Source organism: Humulus lupulus, chromosome X, assembly GCF_963169125.1.
Source record: "Humulus lupulus chromosome X, drHumLupu1.1, whole genome shotgun sequence".
In the NCBI taxonomy this organism is placed as follows: domain Eukaryota; kingdom Viridiplantae; phylum Streptophyta; class Magnoliopsida; order Rosales; family Cannabaceae; genus Humulus; species Humulus lupulus.
The window spans coordinates 56,329,172-56,344,510 of NC_084802.1; the positions used below are offsets into that span (position 1 = coordinate 56,329,172).

At 35.0% G+C, this 15,339-nt stretch overlaps 1 protein-coding gene across 4 annotated transcripts; it reads left to right on the top strand.

Moving 5' to 3' along the window:
* Positions 1 to 7,953: 7,953 nt before the first annotated feature.
* On the top strand, positions 7,954 to 11,703 carry LOC133805068 (protein CHROMATIN REMODELING 5-like). Of its 4 annotated transcripts, XM_062243168.1 has the most exons (4): positions 7,954 to 8,174; positions 8,333 to 8,569; positions 8,743 to 8,810; positions 11,600 to 11,703. In XM_062243168.1, exons 2-4 carry the CDS (start codon positions 8,338 to 8,340, stop codon positions 11,696 to 11,698), a joined length of 399 nt encoding a protein of 132 aa, XP_062099152.1. In that variant the 5' UTR covers positions 7,954 to 8,174; positions 8,333 to 8,337; the 3' UTR covers positions 11,699 to 11,703. The 4 variants fall into 4 exon arrangements, with proteins under 4 accessions (XP_062099152.1, XP_062099151.1, XP_062099153.1 ...); XM_062243167.1 differs by lacking the exon at positions 7,954 to 8,174 and having other exon boundaries at positions 8,188 to 8,569; XM_062243169.1 differs by lacking the exon at positions 7,954 to 8,174 and having other exon boundaries at positions 8,188 to 8,569; positions 8,746 to 8,810.
* Positions 11,704 to 15,339: the final 3,636 nt, after the last annotated feature.

The following is a 15,339-nucleotide window of genomic DNA, read 5'->3' on the forward strand; positions in this document are numbered from 1 at the left end:
TTCTCGGTTAGTAGGTTATGTTGTACTTGTTGAGCTCTATTTCCCATTTTAGCAACCTTCCCAAGGCATCTGACTTCTGCAAAACATGTCATAAGGGATGATTAATTAGAACTTTTATGGTGTGCACTTGGAAATAAAGGCGAAGTTTCCGAGAAGCCACCACTAGACAAAAAGTCAGTTTTTCAATCAGTGGGTATCTGGACTTGGCCCCCAATAGTCTTTTGCTAATGTAATATACAAGGTGTTGTGTTTTTCCTTCCTCGTACACCAAGGCTACGTACGCTAATTGCATGCTTAGAAATGGCCAAATACAAGAACAAGACCTCTACGTCTACTAGTTTTGAGAGGATTAGGGGTTGAGTCATGTGGGCTTTAAGGGCCTTAAAGGCCTCCTCGCACTCTTCGCCCCATTAAAATTCCTGGGATCCTCAAAGGATATTGAAAAATGACACACACTTATCAGTTGCCTTGGATACGAAATGAATCAAAGCTGTAATCCTCCTAGACAAGCTTTGAATGTCCTTTCGCTTCAAAGGTGACGACATATCGATGAGAGCCTTAATTTTTTTGGGTTCGCCTCTATGCCCTACGAACTCACAATGAAACCCAAAATCTTTCATGTCACCACCTTGAAGATGCACTTTTGGGGGTTGAGTTTCATATGGATCTGGCATAAGAAAGTAAATGCTTCTTTCAGATGTGAGACATGCGCCCCCCTGAGGTTTTCGACTTTACCAGCATATCATCGACATACACTTCCATATTGCATCTGAGCTAATCCTTAAACATTTTGTTGACTAACCTCTGGTAAGTTGCACCTACATTTTTCAACCTAAACGACATCACTTTATAGCAATACACTTCTTTATCAGTGAAGAAACTAGTGTGCTCTTGATCGGGGATATGCATGGAAATTTGATTGTAACCAGAGTAGTTGTCCATGAAGGTTTATAGTTCATGCCTCGAGGTGGCATTAACTAGTTGTTCAATGCACGACAGGGGAAAACAATCATTCGGGCATGCCTTGTTGACATCCCTGAAGTCTATGCAGGTCCTACAAGTCTCGTTGGGCTTTTTGACAAGGACTGGGTTCGCTACCCAGATTGGGTACAGAGCTTCTCAGATGAAGTTGTTAGCCAAAAATTTTTGTACTTCGGCCTTCAAGGCCTCAGATCAGTTGGAGTTGATCAATCTTCTTTTTTGTTGGATAAGAGAGGCGTTTCCGTCAATATTGAGGGTGTGGCTTATCACATGCGGACTGATGTCGTCCATATCATCGTGGCACCATGCGAAAACATCTTAGTTCTCACGAAGGAAGACGACAAGGTTCTCGCGAAGGTCCTGGATTAAGCCCTTTCTAATTTTGTGTTGGTATTAAATGATCAAATGAAAGGTACACATCAGAATATATGGACCCATTTTAATAAATGTTAATACCAGCCAAGACAATACACATATATAAATATTAAATCACATACAAATAGATCAGGGATTACCTGTTGTAGCCTATCAAGTGTCATTGAGTCTTTTTGTATAAATCAACGATCTTCCTATCCAGTATTCTGAGATCTCACACCCTGATCTTCCAAACCAATCCTCAAACACACAAGAACGTGTGTGGGTACGTAAGATTCAAAAGGTTGATTTATGTGACTCCCTAGATGTACTCAACACATGAGATCTAGAGAGTTTTTGACGGAGAGAAGGTTTAGAATAACTTTCAGGTTTAGAGAAAACTATCGCTTTAGAGAGAGAGTCTGTATTTTTTATTATTCAAAATAATAATCAAGTTTGGTTAGATATTTAATCTAATTAAATCTTCTTAATTTAATTAAAATATAATTCAAATTAAAAACTGATTAGATATTTTTATTTAATTATTTATTTATTTAAATCATATTTAAAAAGAATAGTTAAATAACAGATTAAACAAACTTATTTGAAATTCAAAATTCAAATCCCATGAATAAAAATCCCTGATGCTAGGCGGCACACACTGTATTATATAGTGTGTGTCGCCCAGCCCTATTAGGGTTTCCCTAATTTTCTCATTTGTTTATTTAATCAACTTTTAAGACAAGATATTTATCCCAACATAAATATCAGTTTATTCAAAATTAACTTTATCTTAAAATATCAGTTTTAAATTAAATAAATAAATATCATATTATAAATAAGATATTTATTATGCTTTTTTTTTTATATTAATCCAAACAAGATTAATATTAATTTTAACCTATAGTTTTTCAAAATAAAAACTATATAGTTAAATAATTAATTAATTCACAATTAATCAATCACCTATAATTATCAAATAATTATTTCCTTTCCCTGAAAAATTAATTCATCTGAAATTTAATCATTTCGCTTTACAAATTTTTCTTTTGACATCCTTACCATTGACAGTGTAGGACAAATGTGATTTGGGGACCATGGACCTATAATACGAAGCTCCAATAAACCAGATTATTAATTAAACTCTTCAATCTAATAATCTTATTTATTAATTCCATGATTACTCCACTATAAATATGGAATTGCACTCTAAGTATTTATAGAATTATATTTACAGAGTTTTTGTCTAGTAGTCCATTGATATAATCAATATATGTAGTTCTGTCCTCCATTATTGGTTCGTTAATTTGAGCTGGTCAAAATTACTATTTTACCTTTCTAATTACCTCTTGATCCTTAAGCACCATTAATTCACTAGTGAATAATTAATCTATAATCTAATTATAGATTTGAGCTGAATAACTATTCAGTTTCAGAATCAACCCTTAAGGGAACAAATATTCGATCTGTTAGGAAAACATGAATTTCAGTGTTATAATTCATGTTCCCAGCCATCCATGATATTGAATCTCCAATACAAAAGTCATTAGCCTCATTATTCAAAGAGACTTTAACGAGTGAATCAAAATATCCAATAAACATAAACAGGAGTTCATGAATACTTAGGATTTAGACTAATCTACAAATGATCATCTATTGATAAGAATTAAATCTTTACGTCAAACGTCAAGTTTATAAAGATAATCAATTTTCATCAGTCTTGTCATATATAATCTCTATTATATACAACACATTTACTAAGATGTCTATCCACATCAGTAATTTGAATCTAGATTACTTGCATCGCGTATACTTAGCAAATTGTACTAGTAACCATTCATTAAAGATTCCTTACTTCAATATGTTACTGACTATTTTATTCATTGTATATGATCTTAATTCTCTCGTACTAATACAAGATCACATTCTCATGAATGAATAGGGAATTTTCTTAATATTATTATATAATTATTTTAAACAATAATTATAATAAAATTGTACTTTTATTTAAAACCAATAAAATGTCTTTACATGCTTTTAGGGAATTAATCCTAACATTTTCACCACTCTAGAGGGATCCTTTTCATCTATTTGTATCTCCTCTAGCTCCTCCCTTGGCTTTACAGCCGAGCGTTCCTCTCCTAACCATGTGTCCAAATCCTCATCTTCCCGATAGACTTTGAGGACTTCGTCGCTGACTATAGGTGCCCCCATCTCTGGAATCTCTTCTATTATTACCATGACAGTTGGGCTAGGCTAGTTCGAGAGTCGGACTGACACATTGTAACATTTCCAAGCTTCTTTCTGATCTCCTCGGACAATCCCAACTTCTGAATAAGTCGGGAACTTCATGCACAAATTTCTGATTAAGGTGATGGCTCTTAACTCTACTAGGGCTGGACAGTCTAGTATTATGTTGTATGCCAAGAGGCAGTCAACATCTATGAAGGTGCAATACTTGAAAGCCTGCCTTGGGGCCTCACCCAGGGTAACCGATAATTTGATTTGCCCAGTAAGAAATATTCCTTCTCCTGAGAAATTGAATAATGTGGAGGGGTGTGGCTGCAAATTTCAAACTTCAAGCTCTATCTTGTCGAAGGCCCACTTCAACAGAATGTTCACAAAGCTTCCATTGTCAATGAGGATGTGTTCCACTATCTTTTTGGCTATTTCGGTCTCAATTACAAACGGATCATGATGAGGAAAGTGAACCCTCCGAGCATCCTCCTCCATAAAGGTGATTTCTTGGTCTATCATCCTCGCCATCTAGGTGGGAGATTTTCCAAGTGCATAAATCTCCTTGTCCTAGTTTAGAGCTCGGGCGTATCTATTTTGTGCAGACCTCGATTGACCTCCCAGATGAGGTCTTACCAATATTGTATTCACCGACTATTTGGCCTTGAAGGGATCGAAGGCGGTTGTCCCTGATTGCCAACTGGTACAAGATTGATGGCTGTAGGGGCCCCAGGTGCTACTGACGGAGGTGGCTCCAACTGTGCGCCCCCTGCAGTCTACGGTCCTTGATGAAAACCAGTTGTGGCTCCCTGCTGCTACCTCCGAGCATAGTGTCAGAGATGTCCCAACTTTAGGAGGTTCTCGATTTCATCCCTCAATTGTCGGCACTCATTGGAACTGTGCCCGATGTCGTTATGATACTTGCAAAACTTGGAGGGGTCTCTCTTCTCCTGATCTTTCCTGAGCGGTTGAGGTTTTTCAGTAGAGAATTTGCCTTTCTGTCGCCATGAAAATGTTCTCGCGGGTCTCCACCATCTCGGTATATTCAGCATATTGAGAGGTATATTTTTCCTATTGGTTCTTTTACCCCTCTTGTTCCATCATTGGGATTGATTATTGTTACCTCTTTTCTCGCTCCCCTGGTTATTACTCTGTATAGTTGGCTGAGTTTGGGCCATTGGCGCGACACTAAAGCTGGCTTGGGGGCGGAAAAACTGTACCGAGAGTGTGGAACTCCAAAACTAGCGATTGGCATCTGACTACACTGAGGATCGGCAAAGTATCCCAAGTTTGGAATCGAGGATCCGGGCACAACTCTTGACCCTCTCGGTAACTCCACTAGTGCATCTTCCCAGTTAATAAATGCATGGGCTCATTTGGCAAAACCATCTAGCCGACAACAACCCTTTCATTGTAAATCGTCCCATAGATGTGTTCGAGGGAGGATTTCAGCTTGTAAGGGCATCAGCTGTTGTTCGTCATCTACTCACTTTGTACGAGTGGCTTCTTGATTGAAACAGTTGATGTATTGCTTCAGAGTTTCGCCAGGTCTTTGATTTATGTTAGAAACTACATTGACCTCAAAGTTGACCTTCTTCGCGGCCATGGATTGCCTTCTAACTCCGAGGATGGATGGGACCATGACTGTGTTGGGATTTGTGTCCTTAAAGCGTATTTCTGTATGAACGATTACTGTTAATTAAATAAAGTTAATATTTTGCAATCATATTTGTATTTATTTATACATATCATTTATCATGAAGATCCAATATTATTGATATAGTCTTGAATTAAGTGTATGTATAACGATATATATACAAGAGGATTTAATTCAAGATAATAATATAAAAAATTGTCTGTAATCGCTAAATAAAGTGGGAGCTTTATTTAATAAAGATTATGAGTATGGTCTATCTTCTGTTTAAGACAGAACAATTTATCTAGACTGTTAAGTGTACTGACATAAAGAGATAAAGGTATTGTATACAATATAGATGGTATTAGATTGGGACACGATGAAAGAAAGAACTTCTGATAATCTTCGTTAAAATATAGAAGTTCAACATTCATCAATCGATGGTCGTTTGAGACTTGACCTCAATCCTGAAGTGAGTAATGAACTTCTATTTGTGCTTTTATGACTTTTGACTTATCGGGTAAGGTTCAATATTCCTACGACCGAATTCCTGATATCTTAGAGTCATAGAACTGCAAGTGGCTGGGAACATACTTGACAGATATGGAATCTGCTCCTTACTTAAATGAAAGCAGATTTGTTGTTCCTTTTAGTGTTTAATCGGGGCTTGAACATAGAGCGCTCAATTTATGTTAGAGAACGAGAATTTCATTCTATAATTAAATTTATAGAATAATGTTCATTAGAGGATCAATGAAACTAATTGATAAAGACATAATTAGAGAGGTTAACAGACATTAAGACCTAGCTTTAATTATGAACAACTAGTAGAGGTTCATAACTCATGCAATGACTAAATCAATGGACGACTTTATTGTTGTAGCTTCTAATAATATAAGACTATAGTTTTGAGAGTTCAACTTCGAATTTCTAGTGGAATAATTCATAGTTAATAAATTAATTAATGGAACTAAGAGTTAGTAAAATTAATTAAATTACTGGAGCTTAGAACTATGAGTCCATATTGTCCCCGTACTAGCTCAATAACACAGAGGTAGGATTTTTGTATTAAAAAGAAATGATTAAAAAATAATAAAGTATTATTTTTAATCTCCCAAATTAATATTATTTGTGAAATAATATTTAAAATATTATTTATGAAATAATATTTAATGGCAAATAAAATTATATTGATAATTATGTGAAATTAATTTTTATTGAAAATTAATTTAATCATATTTAATTTTGTAATATAATTGTATACTACATAAAATAATATGATAAAGGTCCAACAAATAGCATTTTATAGAGATAAAATACCACTGGGCTCAAAGCCTTGTAGATGGCACCAACCACAGTCCAAATGGATTGTTGCCCACGTAGAGGCCCAATGTGATTAGGGTTAGGTCTTCTTTTGATTGTTATATTAATGTAACATAACATCATGAGAAATAAACATCAGATGCATTTCACCTTATTTTGCCAAGAGAGAAAAATATAGAAACTTGTTATCTCTGTATTGTGAGAAGAACACTCTCTCATGTGTTGAGATTTAAAAGTGTGTTATTGTGTATCCTACCAAATAGCATAGACATCTACCTGTCTCCTCTTTGTGCGAGCCATAGTATGAAAGATGATGGGTTAGGAGACTAAGACGCTATTTGATCTACACTTGTTCTACATCTAGAGAAAGTTTTTGTAAGTTTCTATTTTATTCAGATTCATGCGCATGAGAAATATCTCATTATAGTTATGGTTCCTAGAGTGATTCGTTCTTATGCTTTAATAATTGTTATTATTGCATTGAAATATTATCTCATGCTTCCGCTGCACTGTCAATCACATGATCAAAAACCAACAATTGGTACCATAGCCAAGGTTGAGATCATGTGTCATGAATCTGATATGTGTTTATTTTAAATGTATGAACACGTAGAGCACATGTTTTATGAGTGGGCTTAAGGGTTGTTCTTATTTCTATTATATTTTGAACGTGTTGAATAAATGCGTTGAATGCCACTACTAAAAAATTGTACTTAGACGATGCACATCATACGACATTTTTAGTAGAATAGTCGTCTCATGTTAAAAGTAGAGATGAGACGACAGACTCTCTAGAACTGTCGTGCCATTCTAACTGAAGATTACATTAGATGACTGTTCTATAGAGACTGTCGTCACGTATCAACCTTTAACTCGAGAAGACAGTTCTAATAGAAACGTTGTCTCAATGCAACCCAATTTTTTTTGGCATTAATTAAATTTGTATATATTTTAATATGAATTAATAAATATACTTAATATATTATGCAAATATATTTATAAAAAAGAAATAATAATTAATAATTCAAATTTAAATTTAAATTTAAAAGAGTTATTTAATATTAGTTGTTAAATTATTTAATAATATTATATTAATAATACTTTTAAGATAAAAATTAATAAAAAAAATTTCATACTTCTATTAGTTATATATACTATTTTATTAACGTGTGTTACTTCTAAATTATAACAATACTGTCTTTAAACTAATAAAATATAATATATAAAAAGAAATTAAATAAAAAAACTAATGACCCAGTATCTTCAAAATAGAAGTAGGCAATTAGGCGTAAAGTCTTTTACCATTTCTCTTCTGCATAATTTGATAGCACAACCCTATGCTATAACAGCTACCGGCGACAACTGCAATCCAGCAATCTATGACAACTAGGGAGAACGGCGACAACCCAGGGAACGGTGACAACCCATGTGACGGCGGCGATGACGGCTCCTTCCTCGGATATAGGCAAGCCCTAATCTGCTCGTGGTCCAGCCCATCTCCGACCTAAAGCTTTGGCGTCTTCGCGCCTAACTCTCACTCCGACCGTTCGATCGCTGCCCTCCACCCATCTCCGGCGTAAAGCTCTTCTCGCTGCCGTGTTCCTACTTCTCTATCTTCTTCACAGTGATAGCCACAAGACTTTGGGTATTTTCTTTTTTTTCTTTCTTTCTTTCTCTGCACTGAGTTTTTTGGTTTAAATACTAAAGATTTGATTGAATATGTGTTTCTTTGAATGGGATGTTCCATTATCGTGATTCAATTTTGTGAATAAGATTCATTTTTGAGATGAGATGTCCCTACAGATGAGATGCTTTCTGATGAATATTATGAGCAAGATGGGAAAGAGCAGAATGATTTAATGCATTATAGAGGGTTTCCTTATTCTTTGGGGTCTAATTCTGAGCAACAACTAAAGCCAGCTGCAGGGAATAAGAATACTGCAAGATCTTCTAGAGTCTTGAATGGCAGTGAAAATTTTAGCGATGGTGATGAAGATGACAACAATAATGATGATGCTGATTATGAAGAGGATGAAGATGGTAATTTGCTTTATTCTCCTTTGTAATTTTAGGATATTGCTGCATTAGTGATGCTCACTCTAGTTCTTGGGTGCTTGTGAGGACAATTGGCATGGAACTTATGAACTCTGATTATATTATTGTTCCCACTCATGAAGAGTTAAAGACTGAATTTATCCTGTGTGTAATGGCAGAAGATGATCCTGATGATGCAGATTTTGAACCTGATTATGGCATTACAAGTGAACGCACATTGAAAAAGGTTTGTGACTATTGCGATATACCATATTATTTCATTCATGTGATTCTTTTATTGCTTTTATGCTCTTCCTAAAATATTGGATTAAGCAGCCAAGTCCTGGGCATTATGTTTTTGATGCAATTTCTTTATCTTTTTGTCCGATTCTTGACCAGTTTTCATGATATCAAAACCAATAGAGAGGATTGCTTTACTTCTATGTTAGAAGCTAACACTAGATGCACGCAAACAAAAAATTATGCTTCAGATACTTTCATTAGTTTATGAATGGGTATTGAGGGTTCCCAAATTATTGTTGTTATTATTATTGTTTGGTATGAAATTAAACTAAGATATTAATAAAAATGAAACATTACAAATTAAAGGAACTGTTATCCAGATTTCCGGATAGCGTTTAGATTGATGTCCTCGGGGAAGCAGAATTACCAATGTCTTTCACGGTAGGTGACCAGAGCTCGCGGATGGACAGAGAGGCTTCGCCTCTCCCGTTTAGTGTCCGGATTACTCTTTCAAGCAAACACGACACGGAGGCTCGTCGACCCTCTCGGACTCCCAAAGGGGTATCCTTCAGGGAAGCTCCTTCCAGGAGAAGCTCTTCAAGTGGTCTTCGCGGAAACAGTTCCCTGCCCCGCACGGAACTAAACCGAGCGGTCGAGTCATGGAGGAGGCATATTTGGAATGATATCCACCTGACACAGGATCCCGCCTGACACGCCCGACAGGTCAAAGCCGCACACATCCCAGCACGCCTAAGGGTACCTTTTCGCCTACTGTTCCGCTGACAACTTGGAAAAGACGGCTGACTTTGTGTGTTCCCCATACTTTCACGTAAATATACCCACATAGAGTTTTGTAGCCATGCTACTACAGTAATTATATCCCCTATTTATGGCTGGAGTAATTAAGACTCAGGTACGTAGAGAAAAACCCTAATCCAAAACCCTAGCTATAAAGACCCCTTCATTTTACAAGAAGAGGGAGGGCCAACAGATCACATAGCAAAAACTCTACAAAAATCTCTCTAGCTTCATCTTCTTCAAGAGAACCCGAGAGAAACACTGTGAGTGTGTGAAGTTCTTGTACACCAGCCATCTTACTGTAGTCCTTTCCAAGTATAATATCATCGACTCGTGGACTAGGGCTTGTTAACGCCTGAACCACGTAAAAACACTGTTTGTTTAGTTACATTTCAGCACTTCTACAGTTCTTATCTTTTTATTATTCTGTTTGTATTCGTTTCCGAAAAACTCAGTAAACAGGAACGTATATGCGGTCATTACAACAACCCAATCCCCACCATAATCTTCATCTTAAAAACCATGGCAGCTTCTTGGAGCAGCCTGTCCAACCTGAACTTTGACCATAAAGATAGTGTAAATGTGCAATGAACAAAAATATGATTCACACTTTCATCTTTTGTTTTTACAAAGAACACTCCAACCAAAAAAAGATAACGGTTAGAACTGTCTATCTGTCTGTGGGTTATGATATACAGTCTTACCAGCCATGTGTGTGTAATCCCTCACCTCGAATCTCCCAAAACTACTATTATCTCAATCTTATATAGCCTTACCAACCAAACCAACATCCCTATTATACTCAAAACTATCTAGTTCTTGATAACTTTGTGCCACAGAGTATTTGGTTTGTTTGGAAATCTTCACACTGATTTTATAACAAGTGATTTATTCTTCAAAGACAACATGCCAATGCCTATACCTGCTTTTACTCTAAGTTGAGAAACCCTCTCGCTAGCAATAAATGAACGGCCCTATCTTAATGCTATCCAAACTTGTATTTTTATTAATTTTTTTTTATTTTTGTTTATATTAATTAATGGTTTCTTATAACTGGATCAATCATGCCACTATAAACTTTCTAAAGGAAAGCCTTGATTTTCTTTTACTCTGAGCTATGATTCGGCCTTCATTAAACCTTTCATCTAGTTGTAGTATACCAGGTACCTTAGCTGGCTTGCTGGGTAACAATTTCTTTATTTGAATGAAGTCTGATTTTCCTTTGATTTTTTTGTTTTGTTGAATAATTGGTGAATTAATCTCAATGTAGTTTTGGTTTCTTATATTTGTATTAGTCTCGCCACAGTATATTTTCTAATGGAATGTCCCGATTTCCTTTTTATCGTGCTATTATTCAGCCCTTGTAAAACCTTTCATGTAGTTGTAGTATACTTTAGCTGGCTTGTTGGGTAACAATCTCCATATTTCTCTCACTCTATAGTTTGATTTTCTATGGACTTTTTTCTTTTTCGAATAATTGATGAATTAATCTTGATTTTGAGGTATACTGTTGTCTTTGATATAACTTTTATGTAATTGCTTTTTCCTTGTTTTGTCAGGGTGATTCTCATTCTTTGCCTTTTATTATTTGTCTTAAATAAAAAAAATACAAGTTCTGTTGTTTTGTTTTTTAGAAAAAAAGATACAACTTTTATGACTTAATTTAGAGTTGGGAAAATAAAATACAAACACTGGACTGTACTGTGTTTATGGTTGTGCTTGTGATAAATCTTACATTTATTATTGTTCCAATGCCAATTTCTAGAGATTGGCCCTGAAAAATATGGTGCCAATGAACACTTGTTTTTGTGTCTATATATTTTGTATGTTAGATGTGGTATTGTAATGAGTTTATTTTGTTCTTTGCTCTTCATTTCCATTTATCTTTTGGTAGATTTCCATTGATAGATTAGATTTACTAAACTATTCTTTGGGTGTGCTACTATGAAAATTGGTTCTTTTTGCATGTTAATGATGTATTTTTAGTGATACCAGGATAAAAATTGGGGAGGTGCAGAATCTGAAGCAGAAGATGACAGTGATAATGAGCTGGATATGTCTAATGAAGACGATTCTTATTATGCAAGGAAATAAAAAAGTAAACAACGTGGTAAAGGTGGACATATTGTTAAATCTACCAGAGAACGTAAATTGTATCAGGGATCTGGTCAGCAGCGAAGAGGTAAATCATCATTTGAAGATGATGAGTCTTTGGGGGAGGACTCTGAAAGTGACAGTGATGTGGGTTTCAAAAGCACGAGGAAAGGTTCACATCAACGGAAAACTAGTGGTTGTTCTACTTTTTTGATAAATGCAACTGGACGAAACAACGAGGTACGCACTTCTAGTAGGTCTGTGCGGAAGGTGTCGTACATTGAAAGTGACGAAAGTGAGGATGCCGATGAAAGCAAGAAGAAAAATCTCCAAAAGGTGCAATCTAGTTGTGTACCAGTAAGATTATTTATTTCTTTTGCTTGCACCTATTTAAGAGATTGTACCATCTAGTTCCTTGGTTCTTCACTTGCAAACTACAAAGCTTATGATTTTTTATAGTTTAGGGATGAGAGAAGAAAATCTCTTACATGGGACTTATCATGGAATATCTTGTTTGCATTACTATATCTACAGAGGTCATTTGATGATACCCATAGGTTGTACATAAAGTCAATTGGAAAAAAATTAATATGTGATAATAATACACATGTTCTTTTTTCTTCTTATTATTTTTTTTTGCAGTAATTTTTTGTTACTATTCTTAATGTGCTATGAATTGGGCTTTTGGCGGGTTGTTATTTGGAAAAGTACCTTGCCATGCCAAATTTGTAATTCTAAGTTATTTTGACTGGACTTAACTCATTGATGCAAGTTTTGTTATATAAAAAAAACTATTTGAATGCGCAAACCCCTTTGGAATAATTTGTAAAACTGTTATTGAAATTTGATAGAGGTCCTTGCAGGTATAAATGGGTGGTGATTTCAGGTTTGTGTTTCTGACGCTAGATAATCATGATTGATAAAATTTAGTGGATACCCTTTTTTGCTGGTATATGACTGGCTTCTTAGGCTGTAAAATATAATTGACACCTTGTCATCTTTATTTTTTTCTTTTCTTTTGTTTTTTAAACAGGCTTATCATCTTTTTATTAATATACAATATGTTTCTTGTTAAATAAAGACGAGGGATACCCTTGAAAGATATCAAAATGTGGTGGGATGAGATGATTGCAGACATGTCTTTATTTTAAGAACAAGAAATGATCTGATACGTTATTGGAATTTGGATCAAATAATGAATGAGATGATTGCTGTTGGTTATACTATAATAACAGGAATCGGAGAAATGCATAGCTTCAAAAGAGAAGAAAAGACAATTATAAGAGAGTAGAGAGAGAAGACGTGAGATGTGGGCCAGATTGTTATAAAGTTAGCATAATATGTGTTACATGCATAGTATATCACTTCCTGTGAAGCATTAGTTCTGCCTGTTATATGGAAAAATAGAAAAAGTGGTAGCTACCTAAAGTTTGAAAAGCTTAGCCTGCTAGAATTCATTGTAGCTATACAGTTGATGAAGTTGTATGATATAAAAATTTCCTTTAAGCAGTGAATTTGTATTTTATATTCATACGAAGGTATCTATCATATGCGGGATTTATTTTTGTTTTGAACTTGTTTGTTTTTGTATTTGTTTGCTATTTTTTTTTTTGTGTGTTTCAGTGGTGCTTATGCTATTTAATGGGATTGTTATCTACTTTTTTATTATAAGCTATATATGGTGGGATTAGGAAGTGATTTTGTTTTTAAAGAGCTCAGTAACTTTATAACAGACCTCATTCTGTTCAAATGTTTTTTGTCACGTCCGAGACAGTCAAAACACATTTGATTTGTTATTGTTTTTCCTCTTTGCTTCATCTCACATTATTTGAAGAGCTTTTAAAATTGATGTTGACTATGGTGCCATTTTTTCTTTAATTGTTTGTTCAAGATTGAGGTTAATGATGTGAGCAAGGAGATGGACTTGAACCTCATCAAGCAAAATAGTCAGGTTCGCTTTCAATTTCTTGTTTTGGTTTTATATATTTATTTCCTTTGTGTTTCCCTTACTATGTAGTTCTCTATATAATTGGTTCAATATATCTCTCAGGTGGAAAGGATAATTTCAGACCGCATTAGTAAAGACAGTTCTGGAGATGTAATTCCAGAGTACCTAGTCAAGTGGCAAGGGTTATCTTATGCTGAAGCGACATGGCTTATAGGTTCGCTCTTTTGTGCAATTTTTCTTTCGCAGACTCTTTCTATTAATTTAGGAATGTATTCACCAAATTTTATGAAAAATAAATTATAGGAACATTGCTTTCTACTTATCATAAACACCTACAAAGATAAAACATCAAGTTTTGCTTTACTTAAATGGAATACTGACATTTTGATGATAGAATTAATGTGCTAGAGACTAGTAGTATAGTAGTGGGATGATCTAGACATCTTGTGATTAGCAACTGTCATATATCTGTTTGGAGTGTAAGAAAGGGGGAGATGTTGGTCAAAATGGAGAGACACTTAGACGTATAGAGAAACACGGTTGTATGTGAAAATTATTTATTAGAAGTGATTTTGTTTGTTGCGCTCTGTATTTCTTTTGACATTGGTTTTAACACAATGAAATTTACTTGGTCAAACTTATGGTACGGAAGTAGAAAATAGAAAGAAAGGGAAACTTGTAATAGCTACTTTCAAAAGATCTATTGGGTCATTAGGGTCTGAGGTACATTTGAGTAGAGTGTACGAGTTTTTAACAAGGGAAGCAAGGATCAAAATGATAAGCATCAAGCCAAACCAAATGATAAAGGCTAGTGAAAATTGACAATGAGATGGCTGCAAGGATTCATTGGGTTGAGTTAGCTTTCAACTAGTTGATTTGACCGATCCACTTTAAAATGACTGTCAAGTTTGCAGGCTAATGTAGATACATCTAACCTAGCTACTAGAAAAGGAAAAATTAATAATAATGAAGAGTGGTAAACAGAAAATGTTGAAGGACTGCTGGGCTGTAGTAAACAATTGTGTTTATTTTACAGCTGTATTTATTTACCTAATTTCTTAAATAGATACTAATATGATTAGGACCAGACTTAGAAGGATCATTTGTTAGGCATATGAATCCTATTATTTTATGATTTTATGTTTTCTGCCTCTTCCTTTTCCGTGTGCTTTCCTCTATTTATTAGTGGGTTGTGATGAATATAAGATAGATTATTGAGATTTGAGACCTAATAGCTGAAAGGAAATAAACATGAGAAGATTTTGGTAAAAGCCAAGATGGTCTGAACTTTTAATAGTCTTGTTGATAGCTTTGGCAAACTTCATATTCAATTTGGCAGCTCTAATGACATTAACTTTTTTGTTGTGCATGTTGTAGCTCTGGAGAACAGTACTACTCACACACCTTTAAGCTCATCACAGTGTTCTTTCATGAAGCAAGTCATGCTATTGCTTGCAAACTCACATGTGGTCATGTTAGAAGCTCTTCACCTTTCCCCTCTTTTGTACTCAATGCTTATATTGTGAAGCTAGTTCATGCACTTAATCCTCATTTCCGTGGTTCCTGAAGTCAGTCATGCAAACTAATATGATCTCATGTGTAGGTGGAGGGAATCCAAGTCCATGCAAATGAGGGTGGCGTCACACAAACGCGTGGTGGTGTATATTGGTTGATATTACCTGCAGGATGTAAT

Coding starts and splice junctions, on each gene's coding strand:
- LOC133805068 (XM_062243168.1), top strand. CDS start 8,338: ATGCTTTCTGATGAATATTATGAGCAAGATGGGAAAGAGCAGAATGAT. Junction 8,570..8,742: donor TTATGAAGAGGATGAAGATG/GTAATTTGCTTT, acceptor GTGTAATGGCAG/AAGATGATCCTGATGATGCA. Junction 8,811..11,599: donor GTGAACGCACATTGAAAAAG/GTTTGTGACTAT, acceptor TAGTGATACCAG/GATAAAAATTGGGGAGGTGC.